Source organism: Xiphophorus hellerii, chromosome 22 (assembly GCF_003331165.1).
Source record: "Xiphophorus hellerii strain 12219 chromosome 22, Xiphophorus_hellerii-4.1, whole genome shotgun sequence".
Classification (NCBI taxonomy): domain Eukaryota; kingdom Metazoa; phylum Chordata; class Actinopteri; order Cyprinodontiformes; family Poeciliidae; genus Xiphophorus; species Xiphophorus hellerii.
The window spans coordinates 8,356,197-8,376,134 of record NC_045693.1 but is presented as its reverse complement, the minus strand read 5'-3'; the positions used below and the strand labels follow the sequence as shown (position 1 = coordinate 8,376,134).

At 38.2% G+C, this 19,938-nt stretch overlaps 3 protein-coding genes across 13 annotated transcripts in view; 2 read left to right on the top strand and 1 right to left on the bottom strand.

Annotated features, from left to right (window-relative positions):
* LOC116712820 (phosphofurin acidic cluster sorting protein 2) overlaps positions 1–3,184 on the top strand; it is a 53,550-nt gene extending 50,366 nt beyond the window's left edge. For both annotated transcript variants that reach the window (XM_032552659.1, XM_032552658.1), the window contains one exon: positions 72–3,184. In XM_032552659.1, the coding sequence (XP_032408550.1) occupies positions 72–187 (116 nt within the window). In that variant the 3' untranslated portion in view covers positions 188–3,184. The remainder of the gene's footprint in view (positions 1–71) is intronic.
* A 253-nt stretch (positions 3,185–3,437) lies between these two features.
* mrpl2 (mitochondrial ribosomal protein L2) lies at positions 3,438–7,561 on the bottom strand. Its single transcript, XM_032552660.1, has 8 exons — positions 7,355–7,561; positions 7,036–7,112; positions 6,782–6,953; positions 5,632–5,773; positions 5,436–5,551; positions 5,236–5,346; positions 3,856–3,929; positions 3,438–3,764 (listed from the first exon to the last, which is right to left on the bottom strand). The coding sequence occupies exons 2-8, from the start codon at positions 7,105–7,107 to the stop codon at positions 3,555–3,557; spliced, it is 897 nt and encodes a 298-aa protein (XP_032408551.1). The 5' UTR covers positions 7,108–7,112; positions 7,355–7,561; the 3' UTR covers positions 3,438–3,554.
* A 1,599-nt stretch (positions 7,562–9,160) lies between these two features.
* Positions 9,161–19,938, top strand: part of klc1b (kinesin light chain 1b) — a 32,293-nt gene continuing 21,515 nt past the window's right edge. For 8 of the 10 annotated variants that reach the window (XM_032553392.1, XM_032553389.1, XM_032553394.1 and 5 more), the window contains exons 1-3: positions 9,161–9,262; positions 18,109–18,379; positions 18,571–18,801. In XM_032553392.1, the coding sequence (XP_032409283.1) occupies positions 18,131–18,379; positions 18,571–18,801 (480 nt within the window). In that variant the 5' untranslated portion in view covers positions 9,161–9,262; positions 18,109–18,130. Of the gene's footprint in view, positions 9,263–11,465; positions 11,696–18,108; positions 18,380–18,570; positions 18,802–19,938 lie in introns of those variants that run through there. The other 2 variants (XM_032553388.1, XM_032553387.1) reach the window with 2 other exon arrangements.

Sequence of the window (19,938 nt, the reverse complement as noted above, 5' to 3'; positions counted from 1 at the left end):
ATAACAGCAGATTAACTTCTAGTCTTCTGCATGTCCCATGCATTTATCTCACAACTGTTTGGTCCTTTTAGTCAACATTGATGGCGTGGAGTGGAACGATGTGAAGTTTTTCCAGCTTGCTGCCCAGTGGCCAACGCATGTCAAGCACTTCCCGGTGGGAATCTTTGGTTACACAAAGCCGGTGTGACCCCGCCCGGCCACCGTCCGGTCAAGTACCAGACTCTCAGCTGCACTTGTCTTACCCAGAGGGCAAAGAGAATGATATACAAACCCAACAGGGCCCCCGGAAGTAAAAAGTAAAAGTTTTCCTGTGGAAATCTTACAGACTTAAAACCACGTGTTCAGTATACTACAATTCATGTCGTTTGTTTGATGTTTTTGATGTTGTTGGGTGTTGCTGTTTTGGTTTTTTTGTTTTCTTTCTTTTTTTACACACTACAAAAAGAACAATTTTGTAAGATTTGTGGATATTTTGAGGTTTTTGACAATTTGCCACATTTCAGTAATGGCAGCTGTGTTTGCACTTTGAGTTTTGTTAAGCATTTTATTATTTCTGTGAAATCCTACATTTATTGTTACTCTATAGACAATGGAGGAGTGTGATGGTGACGTGCAGTGGCGTGTGTGAGATTGTTACAGACCGTGTTTGTGTTTGCTGTTGAAAGTTGGAATATTGCTGTGAATCTAGATGGAATCCTTCTCTTCTAACTCGGCTTTCTTACTCGTCCCTTTAATTTTTTGAAAATCTTTTGTAGGAAGGAGCGCAAAGTTCTTGTTGCCTTGTTGCTTTGAAGCACACTAAAGCAAATCAAGACAAAAAAAAGACATTGGACATGAATGTAGCTATGTTATATTTGTTAACTGTCGGCGTTGGTGAGTGCATTCAGACTGTACAGTAACAACCACTTAGAAGGAGGGTAAACAAAATGTTATTTCAACCCTGAACAGCTAAACGCCAAATTTAGTTGCAGCTGAACGACTCGTCTTGTAGTTTCCAGACAGGAGTTTCAATTTAGCTTTCTCTGGCACGTTTCAGGATGCAAAAGCATTTATCTAGTAATCATAACCATTCTGCATTCGACTAGATTTACTAAGTTAATCTGAAGTACTTTAGCTAATGCTGGACTGTGCAGTGATGTGCCAAAGTTGGTTTTTACGGACTGTTCACAAGAGCTCTTTCTTTAGCCAAAATTCAGATTGTGTGATACTCAAAACTGAAACTGTGCATTTAATGCGTCTGTGGTCCCTGTGGAGATCAGTATTAATATTACTGAATTACTAATTTAGACTTATATAAGTGTTAACACTCCATATTTGGTCAAATGTCAACTTAGATGAGTGCATGTCCTAACCTAGCAGTTACAGTTGTGTTTTTGAGTACAGCTCCACCGTGGCTGGTCGGAGAAAAACTGCAAAGATCTGGGGTTTAGTGTTGCGTGAGGGAGAGTTATACAGTGCCAAGTATTCGTACTCTGACTTTTTTTGCATTATGCTACATTGCAAACACAAACTTCAATGTATTTTAATGGAAGCCGTCCCAGATTCCTTTGCTTTTAGCTATTTGATAAGATCTATTTCCTGGGTACAGTAGCTACGGTAAATAAATTGGGTCGTCTTGCTGGATTGTGACCCTCTACCACCTTCTAATAGCTTGACCTTTACCAGCCTTCCTCTCCCTGTTGAAGAAAAGCCTTCCCAAAGTACAATGCTGCTACCACCAGGTGTCATAATGGGGATGATGTGCTCACAGTAAGCCAAAACGGTGATTTTGAACCTTCTTCCATGTTTCCCACATCCCCTTCTAGAGTGCTTTGTTGTGCACTCTTGCAGAAATGTCAAATTTCTGGAATGCATGATGAAATCTGAACAGATTTTCCTACATGAACTCCAGCTCGTCCAATTACATTGCATTTTATTTAGGGATGTTTGAATACAAAGAAATACCATATCTCTCACATAGATGCACTGAAGTTTGTAGCTGCAACGTGGCAAAAATGTGATTAAGTTCATGTGAAGCACTGTAAATAAGAGTTAGCTTTTCTGACTTGAACAATGCTTTGACTGTAGTTTTGAGCGCTGTGCAAATGTTCAGTTGCTTTTTAAAGTTATGATAATTCTACAGAGTTCGGCCAGATGTCCAAGTCCACTGCCTATGTGTCTGCATTGGTGTGCTACAGCGTTCGATGGTACTCCCTGAATAGCGTTATGTGAAAACTTTCGCAATAGGAAAACCTTTCTTTGGACAAAGGGCCTTCTGTTTGAGTTTGCTTTTTATAAAGTGAAGACTTTAAAGCTTTGGTAGGATGGCTTTTTTTTAAATTACTGTATATAAATATTTACAGGATATGCTATTGTGAATCACAAACCATCCCCATCCCCCACCACTAAATTGAAAGCACAAATAGTGAACTTTTACTTCTTGACATGAATGCCAAATATATTTCCAGAACTCCTAACTATGAAGTCGACAATGCAAACACTGTTGTGTTATTTCTCATACATTTCCCTCACTTTGTAATGCACTTTCATGTGGTTTTATACGCATAGTAACTCTAATTAGGACACACTTTAAAGTGTTTCAGATGTTATATTTGAAATGGAAACCACTACCTATATGTATAGTCAAAAGAAGTTTTCTTTGTGTTGATAGGCTAAAGTTCCCTGATGTTTTGCCACTTAAGTTTACCACCCCATGGATCCCCGGTCGTCTGTCTCTCCCTGTAACCTGCTTATTGAAGGAGTCGGTATCGACTCTCGGTCAGAAATCCAGACACTTCCTCACAGTTTTGCTGTTTTTTTTGTTGTTGTTTTTTAACCCCTCCAGGGGGTCTTTTTGTGGGCTCTAGAGTCCCTTTTCATGAAGTAGGCTGACAGGAAAGGGGGAAGGATGCGGTAAACGTCGCCGGGTCCGGGAGTCGAACCCGCGACAGCCGCGTCGAGGACTTGAGGCCTCCAAATGTGGGTCGCGCTAACCCCTACGCCACCACGGCACGCCACACAGTTTTGCTGTTTTGAGGGAACCAGCCACATGGGTTAATCCCTTTCTAATACATATAAACAAATTATAATCCTATTTTAGTGTATTTAACCTCAGTTTTTCCCTCCCGATTCTAGAGGTAGCATATGGGTGTGTTACAAGGCTGGATCAATGAGCAGGCATGCTCACTCTGTTACCACAACTTGGCAAAAGAAACTTCAAAACATCAGTGTTATGCTTACAAAACAGGTCAGAATCCAGTTAAGCCATGCCATCTCATTGCTCCTGGTACTTGAACTGCCACCCAGTGTCTTTGCACAAACCCTATTTTAGATGACATGACAGTATTTTTAAATTTACCACTAAAAAAATATGGGTTACTCTGCATGTTTTATTATAGATGTAAATATGTTTTGGATTTTTATATTGTTTTTTTTCCTTTCCATGCTCTCACAAGCAGTTGTGTTTAATAAAATTTTTAATCTTCCGTACAAGCAGCTTGTCTTTATTTGTTTGTTGTTTTTTTTTCTTCCAGCAATATCACCTGCAGACCAAATATAAACAGAGTAAGTTTCTGTTAGATAGCGGAGATCAATGGCAGGTTAATGTAGCTCTTCATCGGAGGCAGCGGTTTAATCTTCCGTCCCGCCCAGCCTCCTTTCCTCTTCCACAAGCCGCTGGACGGGCGGATCCCCAGCCAGCGGTTGCGACCAGCTTTGCCGATGATCCGTTTGTTGTGGTCGATGTTTGACACGCGACCCACCGTTACAATACAGGTTTCCGACACCTGTGTGTACCAAAATGGCATTGTTCAGTTCACATCACAGCAGAAAATTGTTTTAAATTTATGTAAAAAGATGGAAGTAGTTCCACCTCACCTGAACCTGCTGCTTTGAAGGGAGCTGAACAATTGCGGTCCCGTTTACTTTACGCAGCAAGACGCCACTTGTGCCTGAAAACAACATGAAATTTAAATTATGACTAGTTGGGTTTCAAAAACTTTGAAGATGACATCATTAATAGTTTGGCTAGCACTATCAGCTTCCACTTTCTAGTAACTTACCAACTCCTTTCTGAAACATATTACCTATTAGTTCTGGGTTACTAATCAAAACCCAGAACTGTTTTGTTACCTAATAGTTACTTTCTGGAACTTTGCAAAAGTTAAGTTTTCCAGAAACCTAATAGAACCTTCCCTGAACTTTCATTAAACTTTACAGTTACAAATTGAAACTATCAGAATGTCATAGTTACTTTCTAGGACTTTCCTCAAACCAAATTGTCCCTCTTTGTATGTCAATTGTAAATTTCAATAAACATTAATAGAACCTGATGGTTACCTTCCTTGAACTTTGAAGAAACTTTGTTTGATTTATGAAATTTAATACATAGTTATGTAACTTAATGGTTAATTTCTTGAACTCTTATTGGATTTATTTGTTAATTTTCCAGAAAAAAGTCATAGAACTTCATTACCTTCTTTGAACGTTTATTAAGCTTTATGGTTACATTCCTCGTTAATTGTTACTTTCTAAATACTGCAACTTAACAGTTACTTTCTTAACCTTCCCTAGAACGTCTATGTAACATGGTGCATGTTACATAGAATGTTCTTGGAACTCCAGGGCTATTTTCTGATACTTTCATTGAACTACATAGGTAAATATTAAAGTTTATGGAAATGAATGGCTACTTTCTAGAACCTTCCAAGGGACCAAATTGTTACCTTTTGTATTTTATTATGTTTATTATTTCCAATAAACATTCATTGAACCCTATATTGAACTTAATTGAACTTTCATGAAGTTTTTTATTACAATTATGAAATGTAATGGTTGCTTTCTTGAACTGTGCTTGAACTTCTTTGGAACATAGTTACTTTCCCAGAAAGCTTTTTTAACATGATGGTTGCATTCTGATTAATTTTCCCATAACTTTATCTAAGGTTCTTGGAGCATAAATGTTACTTTCTGTAACTTGATTTTTACTTCAGTCATCAAACCTTATGGTCCTAGAAATGTAATTGTTACTTTTTTAACTTTCCCAGAACCTTTGAGAGGCTTAAATGTTACTTCGCCAGCTTTCACAGAGAATTCAATTAATGGAATATTACTTCCAAAAATTAACCAGGTCAGATTTTGGGGCTTGGGTTACTTTCCTTGAACTTGGGTAACTTCTAAAAAGTATCTTTTAGGTTCTGGGAATTGACAGGCTATATTATGCAATGCTACTGAAATGTGTCACAAATTATAGAGTACCTGCAGCACGTATGTACTGTGATCCTTTTCCTGGTTGAACTTCCAGGTTGTTCACTAGTGTCCCCACAGGAAGAGCCCCCAGTGGGTAAGCATCCCCTTCATTTGCTGATACTGCAAAGAGTTTCCAAAACGTTAATATTACCTGAAATGAGCCAAATGTCATCAACTATGTCAAGAATCTGAGACGATGTGGTTCAGACCTGCCATGCGTCCAATGACACCAGATGTTTTAATGATGTCTCCAGCCTGCATTTTCTCTGTTGCAATGATCCATCTTTTGCGGTTGCCTCCTGCTATCAGAGCGATATCAGCAGACCTTTACACAAAAACAGAAAAGTAAGTATAATTCATCTCTTTTTCTTTAAGCAGAAATTCAGTGTGAGGAAATGATCTCACCTGCATGGATCGTAGCGCACCTCGACAACCTTCTCTTCAAAAGGCTGACCTTCTTTGTTGGGTTCATAGCGTAATCGCTGGAAGTCTACCCACCGGTACTTCTGTTTATGGCCTCCACCAATGCCCCGTGTGCGAATCCTTCCTGTAAATAAAAGATCAGAAAGAAACACAAAAAAATCACTTGATTAACAAAAATAAATAATGGAATGATGCAGGCCTGCTAGCACAGGCTGATATGAGGAATAGTTCAGATGTTTGACAAGCTGTCACAACCAACAACAGATCATAATGCTTCAAAAAAAAAAAAAAGCTGTTTTTGCGATATTCGATAGTTGATATTCCAACTTGTAATTGTTTTCTTTTTATAATCACTCAAGTTTAGAATAAAATCTGACAGTTGTTCCTGTTTTAATGCGTTTCTAAGAAGCTATCTTCATAAACTTTAACTAATTCTATTCAGAAATTTACAAGAACTACAAAATATGTGGGACAATCAAACGCCTTCTTAAGAAAGCTTTTAATGATCGGACGACAAAAGTGGTTGAGCATTTTGTGCACAATGCTGAAGTAAGTTTGGAGGAGTCAAGATAAGCGTTTCAAATCTCCTGGCAGTTATGCAGTTTTTTACACAACATTATATTTTCACAACAGAATGACCATAAAACTACTGATAATGTTTTTAGAACAATTTTTACTAGTGATTAGTTTGGGAACTATATTTTTCTTCATTTTCCACAAATGTCAACACACAATAAACAAAAATATATCGAAGTTTATAGCAAGAAAAGATTCATAGTTATGCATTTCTTTTTTTTTTTTTTTTTGAAGGCTAACAATACAAAATAAGGGTGGTTTCTTGAAAAATGACAACAAATTTCCTGTAGTAGATTCAGTAGTAGTTTTTAAAATGTCATATAACATTTGTGGCTCTAAAGAAGCTTTATTTAGCTGGAATGAGGGCAAAAATTGTTCTTTGGATTGTAAATGTTGCAGATCCCTATACTACACCAAAACATAAGCACTGTAAAGACTTCTCAAATAACTTAAACATCCTATTTTATTTATCACCTAAATGCTAAAAAAAAAAAAACGAGGGAAAAAACTAGAGAGAGAACATGAAGGTGAAGATGACACTATTCTTCAGTCTCACCTGTGTGATCTCTCCCTCCAGTCTTTTTCATCCCCATTGGCCTTGTGGTGTACTTATCCCTCTGTTTCCAGTACGTCCTGTTCTGCTTCAGAGAGGCTGTGGTCAGGAAGCCTCTGCACTGGCTGATTGTACTGGACACCAGAGTTCCCAGCTTCAGCTGAGCGACCGGCGCCTACAAACACAAAAAGGAGAGGCACAAACTCGCTTGGTTGCAAGTTAACTTTGAATGCAAAAGGGAAGGAGTATTTATTTACCTGTGAAGAGAGCAGATCAGGCTTGGAGAGAGTCAGAGAGCGCAGAGCTCGGGTTAAACATGACAACGCCATGACAGCTGCAAAAATTTAAAAAAAGAGAGAGAAATGTGTGTTAAATCACAAACCTCATTAAAATACACGATTATTCCCATAAACAAGATCCTAAATCAGGTTTTCAAGGCTGTAATTATATATATATTAAAATTATACAAGCATGTTAAAAACAATTAATATTTTATTTTAATCCCTAATCAGTTATGGCAATACATTTTATTATAACTTCGTGGATGACATAAACACTGGCGAATTGGTAGCTTACCGACACTGATTAGACTGACTTCCGCTTGCTTTCTGCTGTTTTACTTTTGGATTTCTCCGAGATTTTAAGTTAAATCTCACACATAACCCAAAACAAGCTTAACAAATAGCCTGTGTTTTTAATCTTTTTAATTATTTCATCCCAAACTTCTGAGCGGCGTCCTTCACAGACCTGCACATGATGTCCCGCACTGATGACGTAAGCAAAAGCGCCGAAGAACATAACGTTCTGTTTTTAAGATACTTAGTTGAACTATTGTCACAAATCCATGTCGCTCTCTGTTCAGCTAGGCATAAATATTCTTTATTACATCAAAAATTATGTTATCATTCTGTAGTTTGTTAATGAGGCTTTGGGTCAGTTCCTTGCTAGTCAGCCGGGGGATGACTCGGGCAGAGGTGATTCAGAAGCGGAATGAGAGGAGCTTAGTTCTTAAATAAAGTTACAAAAGGCATCCTGAGCGATCTGAGCTGACTACTACGCTGACAACCTAAAAACAATAATGAAATAGGTCTCACAATGACAGGAAATAATCATTGAGAAGACCCGGTATATTCTGATACGTGAAGCAATGACCACTTTGTAGATTTGCTGTTTATTTATTAACTTTTGTCTTTAATGGAATGGACAATAAATTTCCATCTTTCCGTCCTGGTCCTTCCTCCTTATCCTCTATGGAGGTAATCGAAACACCTTCTTATAATAATGTCTGATTTTCGGTGTTCCTTGCTATGCCACCCCAAGATTGGAGGTTTTGAAAACTTTCTGTAGGCGCCCCTCGCCTGGTTAATGCACATCCTAAGTTGAAAGGTTTAATATTCCATCATATATTTTCACAAACTTCGCTAAAATCAGTCTACAGAGCAATGATGCCCTGACTGTTTCACTATTTTAAATAGTTTGCAAACCACGCTTCCCCTGCCGGGTGATAAATGGTGCACATCCACTCTGTGAACGCTGCAAATTTTCCATTCCGCCACGAGGGGGCAGTCTTGCTCTGTCGCGGCATGAAGATGTGCGTTTCAAACCTTCAGGATCACAAAAAATAAAACTTAATGTTTTATTCTTTATCAATTCGGAGTCTGTCAGCTAAAATATTTTTATCCTGATCTTAGCTACATATCTGCCACAGAAAAAGCTCGGAAACTGATTAACTGTACAAGAATGTCATGATATGGATTTTATATTATATATATTATATTATAAGGTAGGGAACATTGATAAACACTTTAGAGGACTGTTTTTTCTTTATTTATATCCGTACTGAATATTGTATGTAAGATTATATAAAGTACAGTGTTGTTAAAAGTGCTATTATAATATGGATAAAATGTTCAATTTCTTTGTGTTTAAACTGTCCAGCAGTGTTCTTGAGGTTTATAAACAGGTGAAATATATTAGTCTTTTACACTGATCAAGTGAATTCTGACTCCCCCCTCAGATTTCTGATCAAAATTTTGATTTTCTGATCAAAATTTTGATCTCAGAATTTTTACTTTTTAGCCAGAATTCAGACTTTAATCGACATCATTAAAAGTCAATTAAAGTCGACATGGAAGAAAAAGGTAATTTTCCTCACATTTGTGTCATTGAAGCTAGTTACTAAAACTAGAAGTTTGAGATTAGAAGCAGAATTCCCTCAAATGTAATTGAGATTTTTCTTTCAATTGATGTAACTGTAAATTCTGACTTTTTTTTCTCAGAAATTATTTTATTTTGTTTTATTTTTACCACTAGTGGAGCTAATCCTCCTCTGTTGAATGGCTTTTCCACAGTTTCAGGGCAGAAAACAAGACATGACGTCACTGCAAGCAACACGTGCCGCAGAGGCTTGTGGGAGATTTTTGCTGCGTTGGAGACATTTTGGATCTGAAAAGGGGCTGAACTAGTCGTCAGTCCCAGCTCTCGGTAAGTGAAAAGAGAACAATATGACGACGGAAATCCAAATCTTGTGTGGCGTTTGTTTCAGGGAGTGTTAGAGTAGCGTTCCTGAAAGCCATGTTGTGCATAAAAGGTCGACTTGACGCTGGAAACAGCTGGAAGTCACCGCAAATAGCCAGGGAGTGGTGAAGCTAGCCACCGGTTAGCCAACCAGGCAACCAGCGGAGCAGCAAACCGCATCAGATGACTTTAGTCTGTGAAGTTTGCTGTAACAACACCATTTTTCGCAAAAACAAAAAAAATAAAATTTAAAAAATTAAACTTACGTTTCCAAAACAAACTACGCGTGTATTACTGCATTTTACATGGGAAGAAGATGGTTAAACGTAGCAAAAATCAAACCACGTTTGTGATCCACGACGCTTTATGTTGTTGTTTTTAGTCCAGAGTTGTGTTTGAATCGGATTATAGTTCAGTGTTTCCACTTTAATTCGATTTTATATATTCAAAAATACTTCTTTGCCACGTCAGTGTCGCGCGGAGTCGTAAATATGCAATTGCCTCGACATAACATAAAACAATAAACATAGTGAGGTGCAGTTGTCACTCATTTCATAAAGGTGGAGGCAGATGTTGGGTCCAGATGTTTATTGGTGGCGGACTGCGGTCGGACATGTTTAAAGGTAAAGTCAGCCGGAGTGATGGATGACGGTGGATGGTGGCAGTTCTTGCTCTGCCACACCCTCCTGCATGCCTGTCTCTCCTTTGTGTCTGGCAGTGGTACCGATTATACTGGATCAATGTTTGTCCGAGAATTAGAGGGAAATGATGAGGTCAGATTCTCTGGAAATGCATTTTTATGGAGATAAACAAGTTTTTTGCACTCTCTTCTTCATGTCTTGGAGTTTAAATGGAGAACCATAAAGAAAAATCATTTATTATTTAAATGAGAGCATAATAGCGCGCCATAAATCTCTTTCTATCAGCATTTTAAATATTGAAACGTCAGATTTTTATTCCGCATTTACAGCGTTTTAGCATGTGCTTTGAATGACTTTCTGTTTAAGCTTAAAAAAGATTTGATGCTTAAGTGGAGATGAGTTTGTAAATTTTCCATTTTGCTTTGATTTTGAACTTGCTAACTTCATAAAGAAAACCCAACAAAATGCTTGATCTGTGAGCAGCATCACTAAGTTGGTATGAAATTAGCTGAGTTTGTGGTGATTATATAGAGATGAAGACAACTGATCGATGCGGGGCAATAAGCTAATTATATCAACACAAATTATGTGTGCAGAGATTAAACTATGGATGGTCTCTTCCTATTTTTGCTGCAGGAATATAAAAAATCTTGTGATGGAAATATCGGTCGTGATAAATACCAATTTGTTTACAACAATTTGGGGGAATTTCTCCCTCCATCAGGATCAGCTAGTCAAATAACGGAAATCAAATTAATCAGAACTTTTGATTTTCTGTCAACTTTTATGCATTTTTTGTTTTAACAAAAGTGTCTCACTGTAAAGATTTAGGGATATATGCTTAGATGGAAAAATAGGGATAATCTTGTCTTAATGAAATCTGCAGCATATTTCTTTCTTTAATGATTTGTAGTTTGTGAGAAGAAAATTGCCATAAACTGGTCACATCTAAAAGAAAACCAGAAATTGCTGTCAGCCAGCTGTACACTTGTACTACTAAACATTGCATAATAATTTAACTCGGTTATATTTTGAAGTTTTCGTTGGCAGAACTCATATATTGTACAAAATATTCCTAAAATCTAGTGTAGAAACTCTCATATTTCTTTTAATTTTTTGTGCTGTGTTGTTGCTGTATTGCATGACCTTTGAACTCTCAAGTGGAGTTATCAAAGCTGTCCATAACGTTTAGTGTTGCATTGCCAGTTTTTACGATGTGATTTTGTGAATGTTGTTTACGGCATATGGGTCGTAAAAGCGGATTCCTGTGATGCTTACAGCAGTAAAATGGCTGAAAATTAGCATTTTTTCCACCGCAATAGAGAAAACACTGAAGTTTTGCTCTTGCCTGAGCTGTTTGGTGTCATCGAGGTTATTCCATAATGTCTGAGCATGGAGGAGAGCTGCATGGCTCCCTCCCCCACCCAACCTGCTCCTCTGCGCTCGTCTGTTTTCCTCCTACTGAGGGCGGGCCGGCTCCTAACGCACACCCTGAGCTGATGCTGCTCGTTCTGACGAAGCAGTGGGAAGGTCACAGTCATCCTGCAGGCAGCTCGCTTTCTCCACCTCCCTCTCTTCCTCTGCAGCATCATCATTCAGCCTTCTCATCACTGTCTCGTTTCCTTCCCATTTGTGTGAGTTTCATGCAGATTTTTTCCCATCTTGTAGTGAGATTCGTTGGATTTTAGCAGGAGTAAGGGGCAGAATTTTCTCACCTTTTCTTCAGTCTGCAGATGAGGCCTCCACCAGTGAGACAAAGGTTAGTTCATAGATGTTTTAGTGAAAGCAATTCAGACTACAGTATTTCCAGCACTGATGGGGATTTTGTCTGAAATATTTTATTATGATGGATTAAGGTTGCAAGTGTAAAAATAAAAGGAAGTTTGTGAAGAATTAGACAGAATATTCCCTCTGGTGTAAAGTACATCAACATTTGTTTGGCACCACGTTTCATTCTGTGATGTTAAAAATGCTTGTCAGCTGGCTTTGAGCTCCAGCAGCATTTCCGGTTAGTTTCTAAAGATGGATGGCGGATTGAGTTTCTCATTTCAAACCAGAGGTCAGGAAAGTAAAAGGATGGAAATCAAAACTAGGATTTTAATTAACCTTAAGGCTTTTTCTTGGCTGATTTCAGGAGCTATTTTTGTGTCCATTCCTTCTTATTTCTTGATTCTTGAATTCTTCAAGTCCTCCTTTAGTTTCGATTCTTCAAGTCATCCTTTAGATTCATTTGTCCTTAATAATGGTCAAATGAACAGCAGTTTCTTTAATGTACAAACATTGTAGCTTTTGGACTTTGTTTCTTGTCTTTAAAGTCTCTGCAAACATTAACTTCCTCGCTGTGAGTAGAAGAAGTGTTTGGAACAGGTGTTTGGAGTGTTTTTGCCGAGATGAAAGCAAACGTCTTTATGAGTTAATATGCGTCCCTGGTTAGTCGGTACTTTTATCCATACAGGTGCCTGACAGCCAGGCTGACACTCGGAGTTGCTCTAAAGGGTAACAAGCTGTGTGATCCTTGAATGTTCTTGATCATTCAAAGGGAAGCGTTCAGAGAAGTTGGAGCTTTGAAGACAGATCTAATAAGAGAGACGCTAGGTTCCTGTTATCCGTTTTGACTTTACTTTAAAGTCAATATGACGAACGCAGCTGAAAGCAATGAATGCTCTGTTATTTATTTCACAATGCAAACCCAGGTTAATCTTGATTCTTTTTGAAGCATTTGCATAAAGAAATGAGACTGTCAGCTGATTCTGCTCTGCATATTTTTAATAAGTCAGTTCATAAATTCTTTTTTATTTCGGCACAGCTCACTGTAAACATGAGGGTTTATTTTTGTTTTTCTGTACACAAATATTGACATAACGATAGCTTTTGCAAAAACATGCAGCATGCATTTTTAGATACAGTTTACATTTCATGCTCAAAACATCAATAGTTAGACCATATTAAGCAGAAAATAAAGCTACCTTAAAAATATTGGATGTTTTCTGAATATTAGGTAATATCGCTATTTTTAGGACATGTTCTTCAAATTATTCTGAATATTTGATTAATTTCAGTTTATGGTCTATCTCAAAGTTTGTTCATCCACCTCGGAAGTTTGTAGTTAAAGTTGTCTCTAATTCTGTTTGTGCAATTATATGGAGAGACTTTCCTTCTGAGCATGTTAAACTATTGTTTGAATCGAGGCGTGCCTTTGTAAAGAATATGGTCTCTTTTAGGTTGTTCAGTTGTTCCAAGCTTTTAGGGGATGCCATTTTTTCTTGGGAATTAGTGGAAAGTGTGGCAGCATGGTGGATGAGTGGCTTAATGCCACTTTTTTTAATAGCTCTGGTTTTAACAATTAAGGTGGTTTTAGTGAGTGATTTGATGCAGCCCGTTTTAATCAGTTTTAATCCAGTGTAGCAGAGAGTTCAGGCCTAGCCACAATAGCTGCATGTCCATTGAGCGAATAATTCCACAGTTTGACATTTTGAAAATAAATTCACTTAGTAGATAAGCCAATTTCAAAAAACAAATTTTTTAGTAAACATCTTGGCGCTAGGATGAGGTGGTGTCCGCAAGACGCGTATCACATGATCAACAACCGGATGTTGCCATTAACGCAAACCACGAAGAAGACTACGACAGGAAGTAGTTGGAGGATGGTGGCGCGGTATGTTTTTAAATTGCGCCAACAAGCTTATTTATGTGTGATTTTTAACTGCATTTCTTACTTAATACAAATTTTGGTTTTCGACATTAGCGGAATATAGAAGTTTTGCGCATATTTGTAATGGAAAGTACGTGTCAGAAAGTTTAGCTTTTATTTTATTGTCTTGATTTCACCTGATAGCTTTTATGTATTTGTGTTAATGAGCCGCCATCTTTCACTCTACATCGGTAGTTTACTTAGCATTAATCTCTGCTACTCTAAGGCTTGCTCTGAGCTTCCAGCTGTTAGTAAATGGACACCAGTGGGATTGTGGGTAGCGACCACTGCCACAGCTGCATAACTCTCAGCAGACCACCAGCTGTTCACAGTTGCTGCTCTGCGTTCCTGTCAGGGATTCATCATGACACAAATTAGCTTGATGAACAACTTTGTGTTCACATGATCTGACGAGTAAGACATCATTACAGGACACAAGAAGATGCAAAAATCTTGTCAGTGAGGAATGTTTTGTCTAAGAAATGGGTGAAACTTGAGAGGAAACCACTAATGAAGAATTTAATAAAGTGATTATTGCTGATATTCCATTTTAATGATATTAAACAACATTTTTAAATCTTTTTTTTTTCTTCCAGCTGTGAACAGTCAATAAGGAGGCAAGACATTAAAAAGTTTTACTGTTTTAAAAGAGATTTCCAGACTATTAATCACCCAGGAAGTGATTTGTTTTCATTGTCTGTGGTTGTTGATGTAGTGAACTTGGATCTCTCTGAAATGTCGTCTGTGACCCCTCTGGTTGCGTTGCCCTCCACTTCTTCCCACGACGTCTCAGCATCACTTTCACCTGGCTCATCCCTGGTTGACTGTTCAGCAATAAACTCTAATTACTTACTGTATCATCCTGAAGGTGTAAAATACTCAGCTGTGTGTTTTGCAGCAGAAGAGGCTTGTATGGCTGGATTTAGATGTCTTCTGCGAACTGTGTTTCTGTCAGTAAAGTGGCTCTTTGAGTCACGGTTAACCTTCAGACTCTTTGGGGGAAATATCACATGTTTCATGCACGCTCTACATGCCTGACATTTTTACTGGACTCCGTATTGCTCTAAGTCATAGAGGTCTTTGCTGCTTTTTTCCCGGCTGCTGGATGTTTTGTCGTGTTTTCCACTGTTTATCATTTTGTAGCTGCAGACGTTCTTGGCTGGTTGTGTTTGGATGCTGCAGCTCCACTCCGAGCCTCAGCTTGTTTTAGATGCCAAATCCCAACGTATCGCATCCGTTTTTCTGAGGGTGTGGCCCTTTATTCAACCCACACAGATATCAAATACACGAATCGTGTATATTTGATTTAATTTCCCTGTTTATAGAGTTTCATTCCCAATATATGCAGATGAGTTTCCTGCCTGTAAAAAATGCTGACCAACTGTGTGTCTCACATTTAGTGATTAGATAAGCTCTCTGCTCGAGAACGATCTGATTCCCAGAGCTCAGAAATGAGATGGTGTCGGTTGGCACTGACGGAAAGAGAAACACACACGCACACACACACACACACACAGATCCTATTTCATGTCATGCAAATGAAAAGAAACATCGTCTGCAAAAGATATTTGAAAACAAAGCTGCATTAATTTATTGAAGAAATGAATGACTTTCAGTTTACAAAAGCTAGATTAACTCTGCTCTCAGGTTCTGTGTTGAGTTTCTGCGTCATCTGAGCAAAGCTGAGTCATTGAAAGATCATCATGATGTGCAACATTTATATTTTAGCTTCTCCTTTTAAATTTTGCCTCGGTTGCACATGTTTATTCTTTATTGCCCCACAATGGAGAAATTTCTCTGCAACAGCAGCTAAATGGCAGGCACTCACATAAAGACCATAAAATGTATATGAAAACATAATAAATAATAAAATACTGTACAGTAAAGACAAAATTTCAACATAAATACTGTCTAGATATAAAAAAAATACTCCAGAACAGAAGAATGTGCAACTGAGTTGGTTAATTAAGAAATGTAAAATATAAGATAGTTTCACATGTTGACAGATTTAGTCAACACTCTTATTTTTAGACTAATTCAAGCATTTATGCCGGGGTTGCTATTGGTGAAGGATAAGAGGTTGTTTTAGCTATTCTAAAAGATCTGCATAAGCTATATTAATTTCTTTTGGAGCAGTAAAATGTTGGTGCTTGTTGCCACTACTAGGTTTCCTCCTTATAAAAAGTATCTTCTCATTTAGAGTGCTGCTGTAACATAAAATGTTAACTGTTTTTTACAGGAATTGTTTCAATAATCTTTTTAAAGTGTCTCAACCAAATAAACTGCTCTTCCTTCTCTTCAACCAGTTAGCCTATTTGGTTTTGTTGATGACTCATTGCAGCTTTAGCAGCATGAGACAGCTTCAGCTTTTCCAACAGTCTCATTGCTGGTCTCAAAGAAAAACAATTTAAAAGCCTCACAGGAGTTGAGAAAAATCAGCTGGCACACCTGTACTGTTGCTGTGACGAAAATCTCTAGATCCCTTGGCACAGAAGATCCAGGTCACATTGTGTGTGAGGATAATGGATGGATAATAATCTTAATCTAATAGGATGTTTTTCAGTATTCTGCAGTCTTCATATTGACCTTAATTCAAACTTTAAATTTTAAAGGGGGATCGATTATGCAACAATTCACATTTTGTACATTTTTATTCTTTCATTCGGGTTGCCAATGCTTAAAAAAACACCAAGCTTTTTTTTGACTGAGTTAATTGTGTCTGGAAAATGAGCTGTTTCAAAAACCCCTCAAATGTTGGGTCACCATCAACGGGCACTGCGCCATTACCTAGCAAACCAAGCTGAGTTTCAGCCCGTTTAGTCAGTTTTACCGCTGTATGTGATGTACAATGGCCGCTGGAAAAGACAAGTATTTTGTTGTTGACTTACCATAAAGAAACCACTTGTTGCATTCTTGTTGGGTGCACAGGAGGTTTTACTAATGCTTTTCAAAGATGTACAGTTGCATAGTTGCCAGTGATGTAACGCGTTACTGACGTCGGACCACTTTTTTCAGTAACGAGTAATCTAATGCGTTGCTATTTCAAATCCAGTAGTCAGACTACAGTTACTTATCAAAATCACTTTGAGTTACTGTGCGTTACTATTTTCTTTTGGAATTTAGTTGTATTTACTCTACAAGTCTTGTCGAGTGATCGCCGTTTCTATGCAACAGTGTCAGCAGCGTCAGAAATGTAAACAATGGAGGGAGGAAGGAGATGCTCATTTTGTTGGTGGAAAAACAGGAACTATTTTGAGTTTCTGTTGCCAAGTTCGATTGTTATAAGCGGCTTTGGGCTTGTTTTTTTTTTTTTTTTCTTTTTTAAGTTGCTTGCAAATTTAATGAGTCGCAGGCTGCGCTTTTGGGCTCATTTTTGAACGTGAAGTTGCTCCTTTGGGCTTGGAAATAAGCAGAGACTCATAATAAACCACAGGATGTGTCTGACGTCCAGATAGTTTTCGTCAGGCCTTCCAGGTCCATCTATTCCCGGATGATCCGTCTCGCTGTGTCTTTGTTAATGTTAAGTTAATATATTACTTGTGAATTACGTCGAGCTTTGCTTTGCGCTCCAGAAAATTGTAAACATCAAGACTAATATGAAAAGTGCAATAAAGGTGAAAAAAGCCATGAATGAACGAGTCTGTAAAGTTATGCAACTAAACTGCATTATAATTATTAATATTAAGATAAGTGTCACAAATCTGTGCAGCAGGCCATCTGAGTTGTGGGGCAGCAGGAGGAGCTCTGTGCGCTGTGCTGTGACACCAAATGCAGAGCGGCAGAACACGCAGAACCTGGAGGCTGGGGCTTTAAAATCCTTCTTAGAGTTTTCCAGACAATAGTGGAACACACAAAAAAACACACAAATTACTAATGTGCTTTTTTTGTACTGTTGTAACCATTACAAAAACCTCCTCTTCAGTTCAACCTTATAAGTGGAGATACATTGTTGATGTTACCATTATAAAATAGCTTACAATTAAGTATTGGCAAAGCTCAATGTAATTTTCACAGGTGGCGGAGCATTGTTGTTAGCAGCTGCTGAAAGTAACTAAAAAAGTTACTTTTAATGTAACTTAGTTACTTTCCAAATCAAGTAGTCAGTAATCTAAGTTACTTTTTCAAGGAGTAATCAGTAATCCGATTAAAGTTACTTTACCAAAGTAACTATGCCGTCACTGATAGTTGCGCAGCCGTCTTCACATGCGAGTGTAAACATTGAGTTGGGGGGTGTGGCCAGCAGGAGCTTATTTGCCCTAAAATGGCTATTTCTGAAAGGAATCCAAAATAGGCAGAACAGATCAGATTGGCATCTCATTATCTAAGATAATGCAAAATATGTGATGGACATTTCTTGAATAGTCCATAGACTTATCCTAATCTGTTCAAGGAAGCATAATGGTTCACCTTTGAATGTCGTTTGTGTATTTGTTTTTGTGCTGCATCCTTTACCGTGTTTTTCCTGTTTTCTTCTCACTCAGGTTTCCCTGAGTTCCAGAGAACATGTCAACTATGATGTATCCGCGGGAGGAGAAGCTGGAAAAGCTTTCCCAGGAGGAGATCATCTCCAACACCAAGCTGGTGATCCAAGGCCTTGAGGCCCTGAAGAACGAGCACAACTCCATCCTCCACAGCCTGCTGGAGACCATCAAGTGCCTAAAGAAGGATGAAGAGGCCAACTTAGTCCATGAGAAGTCCAACTTGCTCCGCAAGTCGGTGGAGATGATCGAGCTGGGACTGGGAGAAGCCCAGGTACGGCGAGAAGAGGAAAAGAAACGATAGTCTTCTGTTCAGTGTATTTTTTCCTCCTCTCAGCTTCCTCATTCTATACTGAGGCTGCATGCTGATCATGATTCACTCTGAATCTGACCAGATTTGTACTTTTCACTCTTGTCCCCTTCCACTGTCCTGTTAAATGTCCCCACTCTTCGACGCTGTCCCAGGTCATGATGGCTCTGTCCAATCACCTGAATGCGGTGGAGTCGGAGAAGCAGAAGCTGCGTGCGCAGGTCAGGAGGCTTTGCCAGGAGAACCAGTGGCTGCGGGACGAGCTGGCCAATACCCAGCAGAAGCTGCAGAAGAGCGAGCAGAGCGTGGCCCAGCTGGAGGAGGAGAAGAAGCACCTAGAGTTTATGAACCAGCTCAAAAAGTATGATGAAGACGTCTCACCCACTGTAAGTAAAGCCTTTCATTCAACTATATATATATATATATTTTCCAGTTTTCTTGGGATTTATTGTGAAAAATATTTAGCTTCATGTTGGGCTCTTCACTTCTCTGTAGCCCAGAGAAGTGAAAGAAAGTTGACTTTGCTCTCGTCAATTAGCTTTAAGGAACTCAGATGGTCACTGAAAGCCATGATAATTTTTTTTACAGTTTATAGTGATAATGCACTACATGTCTGAACAGAAACATTTTCTTGTTATGGTCAAATCTAAATTTTATTTCAAAACAACACAGAATGAGCATCAGTACTAAACAAATTGCTTTGTATCAACGCATACTTAACAAAAACGAGCGAAATTGGAGAATAAGGAGAAGCACAGATTATCTGCAAATGTGAGCCCTGGAGGTGCACCAGTCTGACTTTACTGGCTAATATCATGTGGACTGGAGTCTTTTTTTTTTGTTTTTCTTCTTTAAGATGTAACACATACAAACTAATTTGTGCAGAACTTTTGTTATAGTTTAGTATCAATGTTTTTGTGTATTTAAGGAAAACACTGTATTTTTCCTTAGTATCTCCTAACTCCTAACTCAGTAGTTGTGTTAAATTGTTATGATTTCAATGTTGCCTAAATATATAAAATTTTGTTAATTTTGTTGTTACCTAATTTTAATTCCAGCAGTTTTTTTCTTTCTAAGTTTGTGAAGTTTGTTGTCACTGAAGACAAAAATACTGCTGCTGCTGTTTGCAGAGTAAGAAATCCCATTTTTCCAGGAATGAGCTACATTAGAGTCTTTATTGATGGGTGAAGAAGAACGAGTCGCTGCGTTTTCTTACCACATTCTCTGTCCCAAAACAAGACTGTATTGTTTTTATTTACAAACCGCTTCGCTTAAATCAGCAGAATCTCTTCCTGCTTGGAGCCTGAGGGACCCTGTTGTTGGGCTAAATTAGAAGCTGCAGTTTTTAGCCTTTAAATCATTCTGAACACTATTATATGGAAGAACTTTATCCACCGCTTCCAGTTTCCACTTTCAGGAAGTAACAAATAGAAACATTTGATACTTTCTGTCAATTTTGAAAGTGTGTTTGTCTTACAAGTTCAACGTTTAATTTGTTTGCTATAACAACCTTTTTTAATCAA